Source organism: Arachis ipaensis, chromosome B1 (genome assembly GCF_059453495.1).
Source record: "Arachis ipaensis isolate K30076 ecotype BB chromosome B1, ASM5945349v1, whole genome shotgun sequence".
Taxonomy (NCBI): Eukaryota; Viridiplantae; Streptophyta; class Magnoliopsida; order Fabales; family Fabaceae; genus Arachis; species Arachis ipaensis.
In genome coordinates, this window is record NC_142436.1 from 27582768 (window position 1) to 27595800 (window position 13033).

Consider the following 13033-nt stretch of genomic DNA (forward strand, 5'->3'; position numbering starts at 1 on the left):
TTATTATTATTATTATTATTATTATTATTATTATTATTAGTTGCGATTTCTGTGCTATGAAATATCTATTTTAAGCCGCATTATACCAATTGATGAAATGATTATCACGGGCAATGTTTACTTAAAATTTCAAGATCAATTAGGAGCTAGGATCTCGTACGCCACGCGCCGTTTACTTAGTCTCCAGCAATGTTACGTTAGATCATTAAGAAATGGCGGAGCTTTGTCAAAGTCATGATTAATATCAGATTGTTGCATGAATTGGAATATATGTTACGTCATGCCAATCCCCTTCAAATATGACAGTAACAGAACTGCAGGAGGAAATAAATTAACAGGCGGCTGCTATTCTCCGACGGGATTTTTAAGATAAATAAATTAAGTTTTATGTTTATACTTATATAATTTTTTAAATTATTTATATTTAAATAAAAAATATTTTTTGTTCAGAATATTTTTAAAATATTATAAAATTATTTTTAACGTTTAATTTAATTTAATAATTTTATCCTTAACGTTTCAAATAAATTTTAATTTACCTCTAACAGTCAATATTAATAAATATTTTTTTTAATTTTAATCTTATTCAAAATTTTAATTTTAACTCTAAACTTTTTTTTTGCACATTATCCAAATCGAATCAGACCAAATCAACCCAAATCCCAAAGAACTCACTTAACCCGCGATTAAAAACACATTCAGTGCCTAATGTCAATTTAAAAGCTTCATATTCTTCACTCGTTCAATCGCATCATGAGCATACATTGTCAACATCACACGGAGAGAAGAAGAAAGGGAGAAGAGGAAGAAGACGAGGAAGGAGCTGCCGGTCAAGGACTATCGCGGTCATTGAATGTTTTGGATATTTCTTTTTTTTTTTTTTTGGATGATTTTGTTAATAGTTTTAAATGCTTCTTTTCTTAATCTTCGGATGTTCTTTTTTCAATATTTTACTCGATGTCTTATGTTTATTAGATTTTGGATGTTTTTTTTTGTTATGTTTTGAATGTTTCTTTTTATTAAGCATTTTTAGAATAATTTTATAATTTTTAAAATGAATTTTGATATTTTTAAAATAATTTTTAGAAGTTTTAAAATGAATTTTTAAAATGAGTCTTTACAATAATTTTAGGGTTAAATACGATTTTAGTCCTTAAAGTATAGGCCAAAAAATTTTTTCGTCCCCAACCTTTTTTTGCATACAAAATCATCCCTAAGGCTTAACTTGGTTTTAAAATCGTCATTACTTAGGGGCCAAAATCATACGGAAGGGTGGTTGAAGCGGAGGCAAAGGTGGATTGTGGACAACTTCTTCTTCTTTCTTTTCCCCTTCGCAGGAGTAGAAACACTCTCTTTTTCATATTTTTTTATTTTATAATTTTTTTGTTATGGATAATTTGGTTCAAAATTTTAATATTTAAGTAAAAAGGAAGATTTTGTATGCAAAAAAAGTTTAGAAAAGAAAAATTTTTTTGACATATACCTAAGAGACCAAAATCGTACTTAACGCATAATTTTACAATGATCTTGGATGTTTGTTATTATTTGGTTTTATATATTTTTTTAGATTTTGGATATTTTTTTCATTTAGTTTGGATATTTCTCGTGATAATTTGAATTCACTTCTCTCCAAAAATTTTAGATGTTTTTTTTATTACGTTTCGCATGTTTTTTTTGTTAGGAATTTTTAAAATTATTTTGAAATTTTTAAAATGATTTTACAATGATTTTGGATGTTTGTTATTATTTGGTTTTAGATAATTTTTTTAGATTTTAGATTTTTTTATTAGGTTTTTGATGTTTTTATGATAATTTGAATATATTTTTCTTAAAAAAAATTAAAAAAAAAATAACTAATTGGCTGCAGCCCCTTATTAGTTACTTAACGAAGTTGATTTGTTTTTTTTTTTAAAACATATAATTTTATTTTTAAAAATGCCATTTGTACACTAAAATAAACTACTAAACGCTAGGGATGTCAATGAGGCAGGGTGGGGTGGGGGATGCTTCCCTGCTCCCCATCCCCGCCCTCAGATTTGCTCTCCATCCCGCCACATTTCCCGCCGTAGGGAATATTGCTCTCCATCCCCATTTCTCACGGGCCCCATTCCCCGCGGGGACCCCATTCCCCATGTACATAATAGTTCTAACTAATTATTAATTTCCATATGAATAGAGTTGCAAGTATCTATCTTATACAAAAACTGCAAGATTTTATACAAAAGGTCTAAATGACACGATGATGACTTCTTTCGAAATAACGCAATGGGGACGCAACGACGAGCCAAAGGACAAAGTAGTAGACGAGGTGGGAGACGCGGCAACAGAGAGGAGAATTGACACGACGGCAGAGTTACGATTACGAAAAGGAACGCCGCAAAAAGAAATTACGACGCGGTAAGGGTGATGGCATGGTGAGGTGTAACGATGCGGTGAGAAGGGTGACGAGGGGGTGGCTGCAGAGAGGTTGGATGAAGTATGGACTGCCTTAGGAATCTCTGAATTGAAGAAGGGTTATGCAAATAAAGATTAGGAGTTTTGGGTTTCTATATATATGTGTGTGTGAGAAATGTCTAAAAAACATATATGAGAAATAAACTATTAAGGATAATTCAAGGAATTCATAAATTTCGGAGAATAGCGGGGACGGGGCGGGGATCCCCGCTCGGGTCCCTGCACCTGCTTCGGGAGAATTTTGTCCCCCATCCCCATCCCGCGCCCCGCGGGAAAAATTCTCCACAATCGGATCCCATTCGGGGCAGTCCCCGCAGGGATCCCCGCGTCTCGGAGAATTTTGCCATCCCTACTAAACGCAGTCACAAATATATATATATATATATATATATATATATATATATATATATATATATATATTTTTACCAAAGATATGAGACTCGAACCCGCAACCTCTTAATTGAGTATGGGGAGACTATGCCATTTGAGCTATTACTCATTGGCAAATTTGGAAAGATAGAAGACTCGAATCCACAACCTCTTAATTGAGTATGTGGAGTCTATGCCATTTGAGCTATTACTCATTGGCGCAGTCACAAATATATTTGTGTATAAATATATGTGCAGTTTAATTTATTTTTAATGTATATTTATATTCTAGCATGTATTTTATATTTATAACTGAATTTGGTGACTAATTTTAATGTACACGTACCATAACTCTTTTATTTTAGGGTTTTCGCTCCCAATTAACCCATATCGAAATTTCTTTTCCCTCAAAAGTTCATTTAAACATTTTCTGTTAAAGCCTGACCGATCTTAAGTCTCCACACAGGATAATTGCTCACTGTTGAATAAGCATGACTTCGTAGCATGAATAAATTAGACAGAATTTCTTTATTGTTTGTTTAATCTAGAATGTGATTAAGAACCTGAGCCATATCCAACTACATTACTTTGACCACTCATTGGTTTTCTTATGTCACTCTATACATTATCCACCCTCGCCGCCGACGGTCAAGACAAAAAGAAAAATAAAAAAAAAATAAAAAACATCTTGAATTTCTTGCTGAGATTCATCACAACATGGCTGCCCGCACAGTTTGGTCGTTGTCTTTTATTGAAATTCAACCCCAACGTGCTATAAATCAATAGGATCAATTTGAAGAAACAATAAATGAAACAAATAATGAACAACAAGTTAATATAAATTTTAGATGTACAGATTTTTTTTTTTTGGGTGTCGTTAGAGGTACAGATGTTGATATTAATTTAAAATTGAGTAAATTTAATTTAATTCAAAAATTTATTAAAGAAATGATAGATATTTTATTATTATAAACACTTTATATATCATATTTTTAAAAAAAATAAAATTTGTAATAATAATTTTTAGATTTTTAAATGTGTCAATTTGTTTGTTGGCTGAGTTTTATTCCCTTCCAACAAAACCGAAATAGAGAGTATTGTTTTCTCCAACTTATTCCTTGACTAAAATCGCCTATAAATAAATAGAAGTCACAAGTATCATACCTTGTCATAAGTTAATTCACAACTATGTCTATATATACATCTTCTTAGCTAGCATATTCACTACAAAACACAATTATATACACACTACATACTTTATCGTAAAATTAAAAAAAAAAAAAACCGTAAAAATACAGCTTTGTACATACTCTGGTTTGCTTTGTGTCGTTCTGAATTTGTAATATTTGTATAACTATGGAAGCTTATTATTATTCTAGCTCTGATTCTTCTTCTTCATCATCCAAGTCCATGGTGGAATCAAAGAGGGTAGTGAAACCTGCATACCCTTTTCAACCGCATTCCATGCTTCGTTCAGTGAAGAAATCTCAAAGCAAGCCGTGGAGGAATAAGTTACACGTGGCACCGATGCCGCCGAGACCCGTCAAAGTTTACAAAGTGGACGCCGTGAACTTCAGAGAACTCGTTCAGCAGCTTACCGGTGCACGTGCCACAGAGCAGTTCATGAAACCCCCTCAGAGCGTGGCACGTGCTGAAACTGAAACTATTCTTACTAATAACTCCAATTCCAATTTTGTTGCAGAAGCAGAAGTGTGCACTAATAATAATAATAATGATGATAACTGGTACTCCAACCGGGATTTCCAAGATGATGGGGTAATGGGAAGATCACCATCTTATTATAGTAATTTATGGTGTAACTTCCCACCTATTAGCCCAGGAACCTTGAGTAGCTTGGAATCCAGCAGGATTCTGTTGGGGCTAGCTAGTAAGATCGATTGTGTGGATGGTTGAAGGATTCAACACACACACACTGTTATTCCTTTTAAAATTTCAATCGTAAATCAGCAATTATTTCTGGACTCTGTTGTAGAAGAATAATGCTGCTGATTCCCCAACTACTTTAGTTATATTTGTCTATTGTTTGATTTTATCCTGATTTTGGGTAATTGCTAGTTTTTTAATTTGTTGTTTGAGAAATATATTTATTGCGTTCTTCCTACCTAAAACAACTTCTAATTCTCATGGTCATAAGTCATAATTGCTATGCGTATATTTATGCACACATTATGAAAGAATTAAAGTTTAAAATAATTATTATCTATTTCAAAAATCAATATGATATTTACTACAAAAATATTATTTATATATTAAAATCAGTCAATAAAAAAAGACAATTGACCTAAATAAAATGGTTGGGAGAAATCTTTACTCAAATGCAACAATTACAATTTCTTTACCTGCATGTCTTGATTTATTATTATGTAAACCGTGGCAAGTAAGCACGGTTTATGAAGTAACCAAGATGAGCATAAACCGTGATAACTAAGCACGGTTTATGAAGAGAAAACTTTGATAATAAAACCTTGTTACTTCCCACAGTTTATGAACCTTGTTACTTCCCACAGTTTATAAGGGATATGTAAATGCAAAAATCTTTGTTACTTACCACGGTTTATGAAGAGAAAAATTCTATATATATGAGTGAGATTCAAGCTGTTGAAGAGAAGTATTTTACAATGGCAAGTGAGGAAGAGGGTTTTCTAAATAATAAGGGCAAATCACACTATTAAACCAGAACGGATGAGAAATTACATGATTCAACCAAAGCAAAAAATGTAACATGGATCAAACTAATTCGAATTACAAACCAACAGTAATTCAAAGTTGATCAATCCAAAATATGCAGCCAAAATTCGTACATAATTCAAACCTACCTGATTCGAATTATGCATGCAGGTTGACCCAGTTCGAATTATACTCATTCGAATTATAAGGGATGCAATTCGAATTACACTAAAAAACAAAATTATATAGAATATTAGACCAGCTCAATGTTAATCAGATTTTTTATTTCTATTATAAATATAAAAAAAATTTAATTCTAAAAAAAATCATGTTATTTTTTAGGATTTATTTTTTTTATTGTGTTTTCATAAAGTTTGCACAAAATTCACCTATCACATTAACTAAACTTATTTATTGACGTAAAGTTTGTTTATGGACTCAGCAAACTTGTTTACTTTTTAATACGATTTAAATTGTATTAATATATTTTTATTTTTAATCAATTTAATTTTATTTAAATAATTAGATTTTTAAATTATAAAATTTGTATTAGTTTGTAATTTAAAATTTAAATAGATATAATTTAAATTAATGATTTATAAAATTTTATGTATTCGTATTATTGTACTCATATGATTAATTATATTTATTCGATTTTAAAAAAAGTAACGGTTGTTAATTTTTAACAAACAAATAAATACACTTATATTATTTTTAAATTAAAATTTTTAAATAAATGTACTCTTATTATTTTAATTTTTTAATTTAAATAAACATATTTAAATAAAAGTTAAACTTAATATAAGTAAGTTTATTTAAAATTTTAAATTTTAATATTTTAAATAAACATACTCTTATTATTTTAAAATTTTTTAAATTTAAATAAACGTACTCATATTATTTTAAATAAGTATATTCTTTTAATTTAAAAATAATATAAATGTATTTAAATAAAAAAAATTAACCACGGTTATTTTTTAAAAATCGAATAAATATAATTAATCATATGAGTACAATAATACAAATACATACAATTTTATAAATCATTAATTTAAATTATATCTATTTAAATTTTAAATTACAAATTAATACAAATTTTATAATTTAAAAATCTAATTATTTAAATAAAATTAAATTGATTAAAACTTATAAAAATATACTAATACAATTCAAATCGTATTAAAATGTAAATAAGTTTGCTGAGTCCATAAATAAATTTTACGTAAATAAATAAGTTTAGTCAATGTAATAGGTGAATTTTGTATTTATAGTACTCCACGTATAAACCGTGCTAACTTAGGGGATTTTATGATCACACAGACTACTCATAAACCGTGGGAACCTAGCACGATTTTCACCCACGTTATTCATGCATAATCCGTGCTTACTTCCCGCGGTTTATGCTCATTTTGTCTCATTTGTAAACCGTGCTTACCTGCCACGGTTTATGTGTAAAAAGTAAAACGTGGTAACTTACCACGGTTTACATAACAATGAATCAGGACACGCAAGTAAAGGAATTACAATTGTTGCATTTGAGTAAAGATTTTTCCCAACCATTTTATTTAGGTAAATTGTCCATAAAAAAATCACTATGTGCATAAATACATATATAGTTGGGCAATTTACCTAAATAAAATGTTCAAAAACCAATATTACCATAATACAATTTTTGAACATTGCAGACTCAAATACAACTTTTATATTTCTATAAAAACCGCGAGAGGGGTATAATGGATTCTGAATTGCACGTAAACTGCTACAAGGTGTAGCGGTTTACGTTGGGATGCGTGATGAGAAAAAACTACTACCCTGTAGTAGTTTCTAAACGAACTCCACAATGAAGAGACCATGACACTCCTATAGCAGTTTCTTCAAAAATCGAACACATAGGAAACCGTGTGAGGCTATAGCGGTTTCTGTTTGGTTAGAAATGCCTATAAATACCAAGCAGGAGGCAATGGTGTAGTAGAAGATTGTCATTTTTACAAATTCACGAATGGATAGTGAGGAGAGTTTTTTAGTTCTAATCCATTACTTTGAAAAAATTCAAAAAAGCAAAAAGCACAACGTTAAGTTTACTGATAGAGAACTGGTGAGTATTTTTATCCGGTCAACAAATATGTTGTCAGATCCAAAAACGAATATATTACAAAAGGTGGGATTGTGTGAGACAAAGTGGGTGAAAAAGTTGTTCTACAAGATTTTTATTGCAGTTGTGTCAACTGGTGTGAAGTATGAAACCTTGATGATAGGGTCGGACGAAGATATGCAGGTTTTGTTTCATTGTCGGCAAAGTTTTCCAAAAGTGAGAATACACAAGCTATATGTCAAGTTGGAAGATGGCGTCGACTGTTCTGGGACATCAGCACCGAATCCTCAGTCAACTACAGTGGGGGTGGTTCTACCTCGATGCCTGTCGTTGTACCTGTTTGTCTGTTGGCTGATACTCTATCTGTTGCAATTGGGATAGCTAGGTCACCCCGTATGATTCCGGGTATTTTAGGTGAGGATGAACCGGATCGGGTTGAAAATGTGATGCGAGATGATAATTTGGACGAAGAGCTTGCTTATTGACGGAAGATAAATGTCGGTTAAGAATTGACCAAAGGATTTTTGGTGCGCGAAAATGAAACTCGCACAACTGAACCGGCAAGTGCACCGAGTCGTCCAAGTAATACCTCAGGTGAGTGAGGGTCGATCCCACGAGGATTGTTGGATTGAGCAAGTTGTGGTTATCTTGTAGATCTTAGTCAGACGAATAGAAAAGATAATGGTTGTTGTAGGCGCATAAAATAGAATAATAAAGAAAGCAATAATGAATTAACGTAGAAACAATAATAAGGAATCAGTTCAGGCCTCGGAGATGCTTATTCTTCCGGAGTAATACTTCTGACTGACTACTTTAATAATGAGTGATTCATTCAATGACAAGGCTATAAGTGATTAAGCCAAGGGTAGTGGCCATTAATCTCCTCTGATCCAAACCAAACACCAGAACTAGTCAGTCAATCTGGACGAGGGTGAAGCTCACGCAATTCAATTTCTGATGATCCTACTCAAAACGCCACAGACAAGGTTGGATCTTCTGGATTGGAGAATGAAGCTTTATGATTCTAGCCTTAGCGCCACAGAGACCTCAATTACCCATGAATAATGAGATTATATGTCAAGTATCTCAATTAGCCCAGATAACTTGTTGGAATCTGTGATGTATTCTCAAGCAGTAGCTCAATACTATCCGGTTAAGGCTTTGCAAGAGCTCATGTAGAATAAGGGGTCATACTCTCGTTTCACCCCAGATTCATAAAGATGAAGAACGATAATACATCATAGAATGGAATCAAACATATATTAAAGTAGAAAAGTAATGATATTAATCCATAGGAATGAGCAGAGCTCCTATCCTTAACCTAGGAGGTTTAGCCGCTCATATTTTATAGAAAATAAAGTGTGATAAGTTTTGAGAGGCTGAAAATCCTAAAGATGGGTGATCTTCGCCTATATATACTAATCTAATAATTAAAAATTACAAAAAATGAGATAAACTAAGCAAAAGGTGCGAAAATCCACTCCTGGGCCCACTTGGTGAGTGTTTGGGCTGAGTTTGGTGTTCAACTTGGATGAGTGGGTGTTGAACACCCACTAGGGGTGTTTGTACTGCCTTGTGCTCACTTGGTGGTGTTGAACGCCAGTTTTGGGCGTTCAACACTGGCCTTGCTCCTTCTTGAGCAGTGAATGCCAGAATGGGGGTAAGTTGGGCGTTCAACGTACATTTTGGGCAGTCCATTCCAAAGAAAAGTATAAACCATTTTATATTTCTAGAAAGCCCTAGAAGTTAGCTTTCCAACACCATTGAGAGTGCATCAATTGGATCTCTGTAGCTCCAAAAATGCTCATTTGAATGCATAGAGGTCAGGATTTGACAGCATCTGCTATCCTTTCTTTGCTTCTGAATCAGACTTTGCTAAAACTTGCCAAATTCACCCAAAAATCACCTAAAATCATAAGGAAATTACAAAAACTCAAAAATAGCATCCAAAATATGACTTTTTCACTAAAACCTACTAAAACATAATAAAACTTAACAAAATATACCTAAAAATACTAAGAAAATAGTACCAAAAAGAGTATAAAATATCCACTCATTAATTTTCCAATTCAATGTCGCAAAGTATAGTCCCAACTGACAAATTATCCTCAATCAAAGTTTAAAAGAATGTCACAACAATCAAATCAATAACCGGGAGTAGAATTCCAGGTCGTTTTCCCTAGGACTTGCACTAAGATGCACATCATTGATTAGGAATTTTGGGGTTTTGGACTGCTTGCGGAAGAAGTAAAATGACAAGTATATAAAAGCAACAAACAACTAACAATTAAATTGAGATAACTAGAAATATCAATCAAGCTTTGTCTAACTAACAAGCATGCATCAAGATAACTACAATTAAAAGCATATATGAATAAAAGATATGAAATTAGAATAAGAGAACTAGGGAATCAAAACTAGTAAGAGTGAATGACAATCAATCAATATAAAGGTATTGGCTAGGGGAGAGAATTGGAATCCCTATCCTCATTGTCATCTTCAATTATGATGAAAATTTTCTATTGTTTTCACTTAGTTATCCTCTAACAAATGAAGGAAAGTCAAGTGAATACAATTAACTTGAGTCCACAAGTCCTAGTCAACTCCTAATGAGAGACTAGCTTTAGTGAAGTTCAAGCTAACTAGCAAGCTTCAACTACCAATCCACAGTAGGACTTGACAATTCAAGAGTTTTCAATACTCAACCCTGAGGCCAAGAGTAGAAATCTACTCCATAATCATAAGATGCATTTTCACAAACATCTTGTGTGCACTAAAAGAAGACATTATAAAATTGAGAAATAAATCCAAATCAAGGCTACCCACTAACAACAATTGATAATAACAAACCAAATAACACCAATGAACATGAAAAGATCTCAATGCATTAATAGAAATTAATTCCAACAAGATCCAAATTCAAAACTCAAAATGACTAAAGTTACAAGAGTGCTAAGTAGAATTAAAGAGTAGAAACTACAATTAAAGCAACAAGAACTGAAATTGAAAAGGATCTAATCCAAGAATTCAAGTGAAAATAAACAAAGAACACTAAAACCTAGAGAGAAGTGAGAATTTCTCTCTCTAAAATTCAAAACTATGTAAAAACTAAACTAATCGCATGTATGTCCCATCCTCCTTCACTCCCCAGCCTCTAATCTTCAGACTGGGCTTGAAACTGGACCAGAAGGAGCTTTGAAATCGCCCCAACGTATTCCCTTTATTGAGGCACATGCCGCTTGTCACGCCTACGCGTCAACCACGTGTACGCGTCAGCCGACTATTGCACTTGATCATGCGTACGTGTCGATACCAACTTCTCAATTCTTCTATTTCTTGTGTTCCTTCCACTTTTGAATACTTCCTTTCCATCCTCTAAGTCATTCCTGCCCTATAAACCCTAAAATCACTTAACAAAGGCATCATGGCATCGAATGATAATAAGAGAAGATTAAAAATTAGCATTTTTTAGGCTTAAGAAGCATGTTTTGAACCATAACACACAATTAGGAAGAAATCTTAAAAACATGCACTTTATATGAATAAGTGTGACTAGAATTGACAAAATCCACTCAATTCAATCCAAAATAAACCATAAAATTGTGGTTTATCAACCTCCCCACACTTACACATTAGCATGTCCTCGTGCTAAGCTCAAGACAACCACAAAGGGGTGAAGGGGAATGGTAGGACTTATGAAATGCAACCTATCTACATGAATTCAACTATGTGCAAAATGCTTCTACCTACTTGGTTAAAAATGAATCAATCTCCAAGAACATATATGAACATGTAGGGCTAAGATAGTATGATAATTCAGGAATTCCACCAATTCAAATATCAACATGAAGTATAAATAAACTTGCAAGAAGAATCGTGAAAGCAAGGAACAAGGGATTGAGCATCGAACCCTCATCGGAAGTGTTTACACTCTAATCTCTCTAGTGTTTAAGGGTCGATTCTCTCAATTCTCTACTAATGTTTCTTTCTAAGGCTTGCTCTTCTTCTACCAATCAACATATATTCAATGCATGGATAGATATATCAAGAGGTCTTTTCAAGGGTTGTAATGGGGTTAGGGTCCAGGTAGGATTGTATTTGGTCAAGTAGACTAAAATTTGGATCCTTGATTAACCTAAACTTCCCACCTAACCTAAAACAATCAATGTAATCAAAACGCAGAGCCTAACTACCCACTAACTATCTTTTCTACATATTCATGCATCCCAATTTTAAACATAATTCATATACATTGCTATCACTATTTACCTTGGAGCATTTTGTCCCATTTTTATTGCTTTCTTTTTCTCTTTCTCTTTTTCTTATTTTTTTCTTTTTTCTTTTTTTTATATATATGTATATGGTAGAGAATATATATATATATAACTCTACTTACTCCCGCGTCATTCTCTCTGAGTTGAAAAGAACTCTTGCATGAAAAGATTTGTGACAGTCGATGATCTCATTGATGAATCCACACCAAAAGATCTTATTGGTGACTCTACACCAAAGACCCGCACTCACGAATCAAATAAAATTTTACAAGATACGTGGCAGCAAACGATCTCATTGAGGAATCCATACCAAAAGATTCCATTAGCGACTCCATGCCAAAAACCTGCACCACAAATTAAATAAAATTCTACTAAAGCAAGGTGAAGGTTGATGAACGATTTTTGCTCGATGGCCTAGATTTTCTTCTTATAGAAAAGAATTACTTCGTTGCAAGCATAGCTCCAAACCAACAAACAATTCTCACATCAAAAATTTTGGTTGTCACAAGTACAAATCCCAATGAAAATTAACCGAAGTATTTAAACTCCGGATCGTCTCACAAGGAATTGCAATGAGGTGCTCAATTATTGGCTATGAAAATGCAAGGAGGGATTTGGTTTTATATTTTGGAAAAGAAGTAAATGGCAGGCAAAGTAAAAGAACAATATAAAAGAAAGTGGAACTCTTGGCTAGACTTAGGTAACTGAGATCACTATCCTTATCAACAATTCAAATATTGGTAATTAGGAGGAACCGAGCACATTAGGTCTACTCACTAGAGCCTTAAGTACGTAATATCTACTCCTAGGCTTGGAGTACGTCAAATGGCTTGATCAACATCAATCCATAAGTCCCAACCTAGCTACTAATCAACTTAGTAGTAGGGTAGAGTCAATGGTTATCAAATTGATCCCCAAGGGTTCTAGAATTACCAATTCAATAGAGCCCAGGGACTCCAGATCACTCAATTCCCTTAGCCTAGGCCAAGAGTAAAGGAAACTACTCAAAAATTATAGGAAGAATTTTATCAAACACCTAGTGTGCAAGAAAAACAAACATCATAAAATGCAAGAATTAAAGGAAACCCATAACTATCATAAGCGAGAAATCAATAATAGCAAGCAAGATCAACATAAAAGAAACATAGAAACATGA

At 32.8% G+C, this 13033-nt stretch overlaps 1 protein-coding gene across 1 annotated transcript; it reads left to right on the plus strand.

The window, feature by feature from the left end:
* The first annotated feature begins 4029 nt into the window (after positions 1–4029).
* Positions 4030–4952, plus strand: LOC107617434 (uncharacterized). The gene has a single exon (XM_016319190.3). The coding sequence runs from the start codon at positions 4180–4182 to the stop codon at positions 4735–4737; it is 558 nt and encodes a 185-aa protein (XP_016174676.2). The 5' UTR covers positions 4030–4179; the 3' UTR covers positions 4738–4952.
* Positions 4953–13033: the final 8081 nt, after the last annotated feature.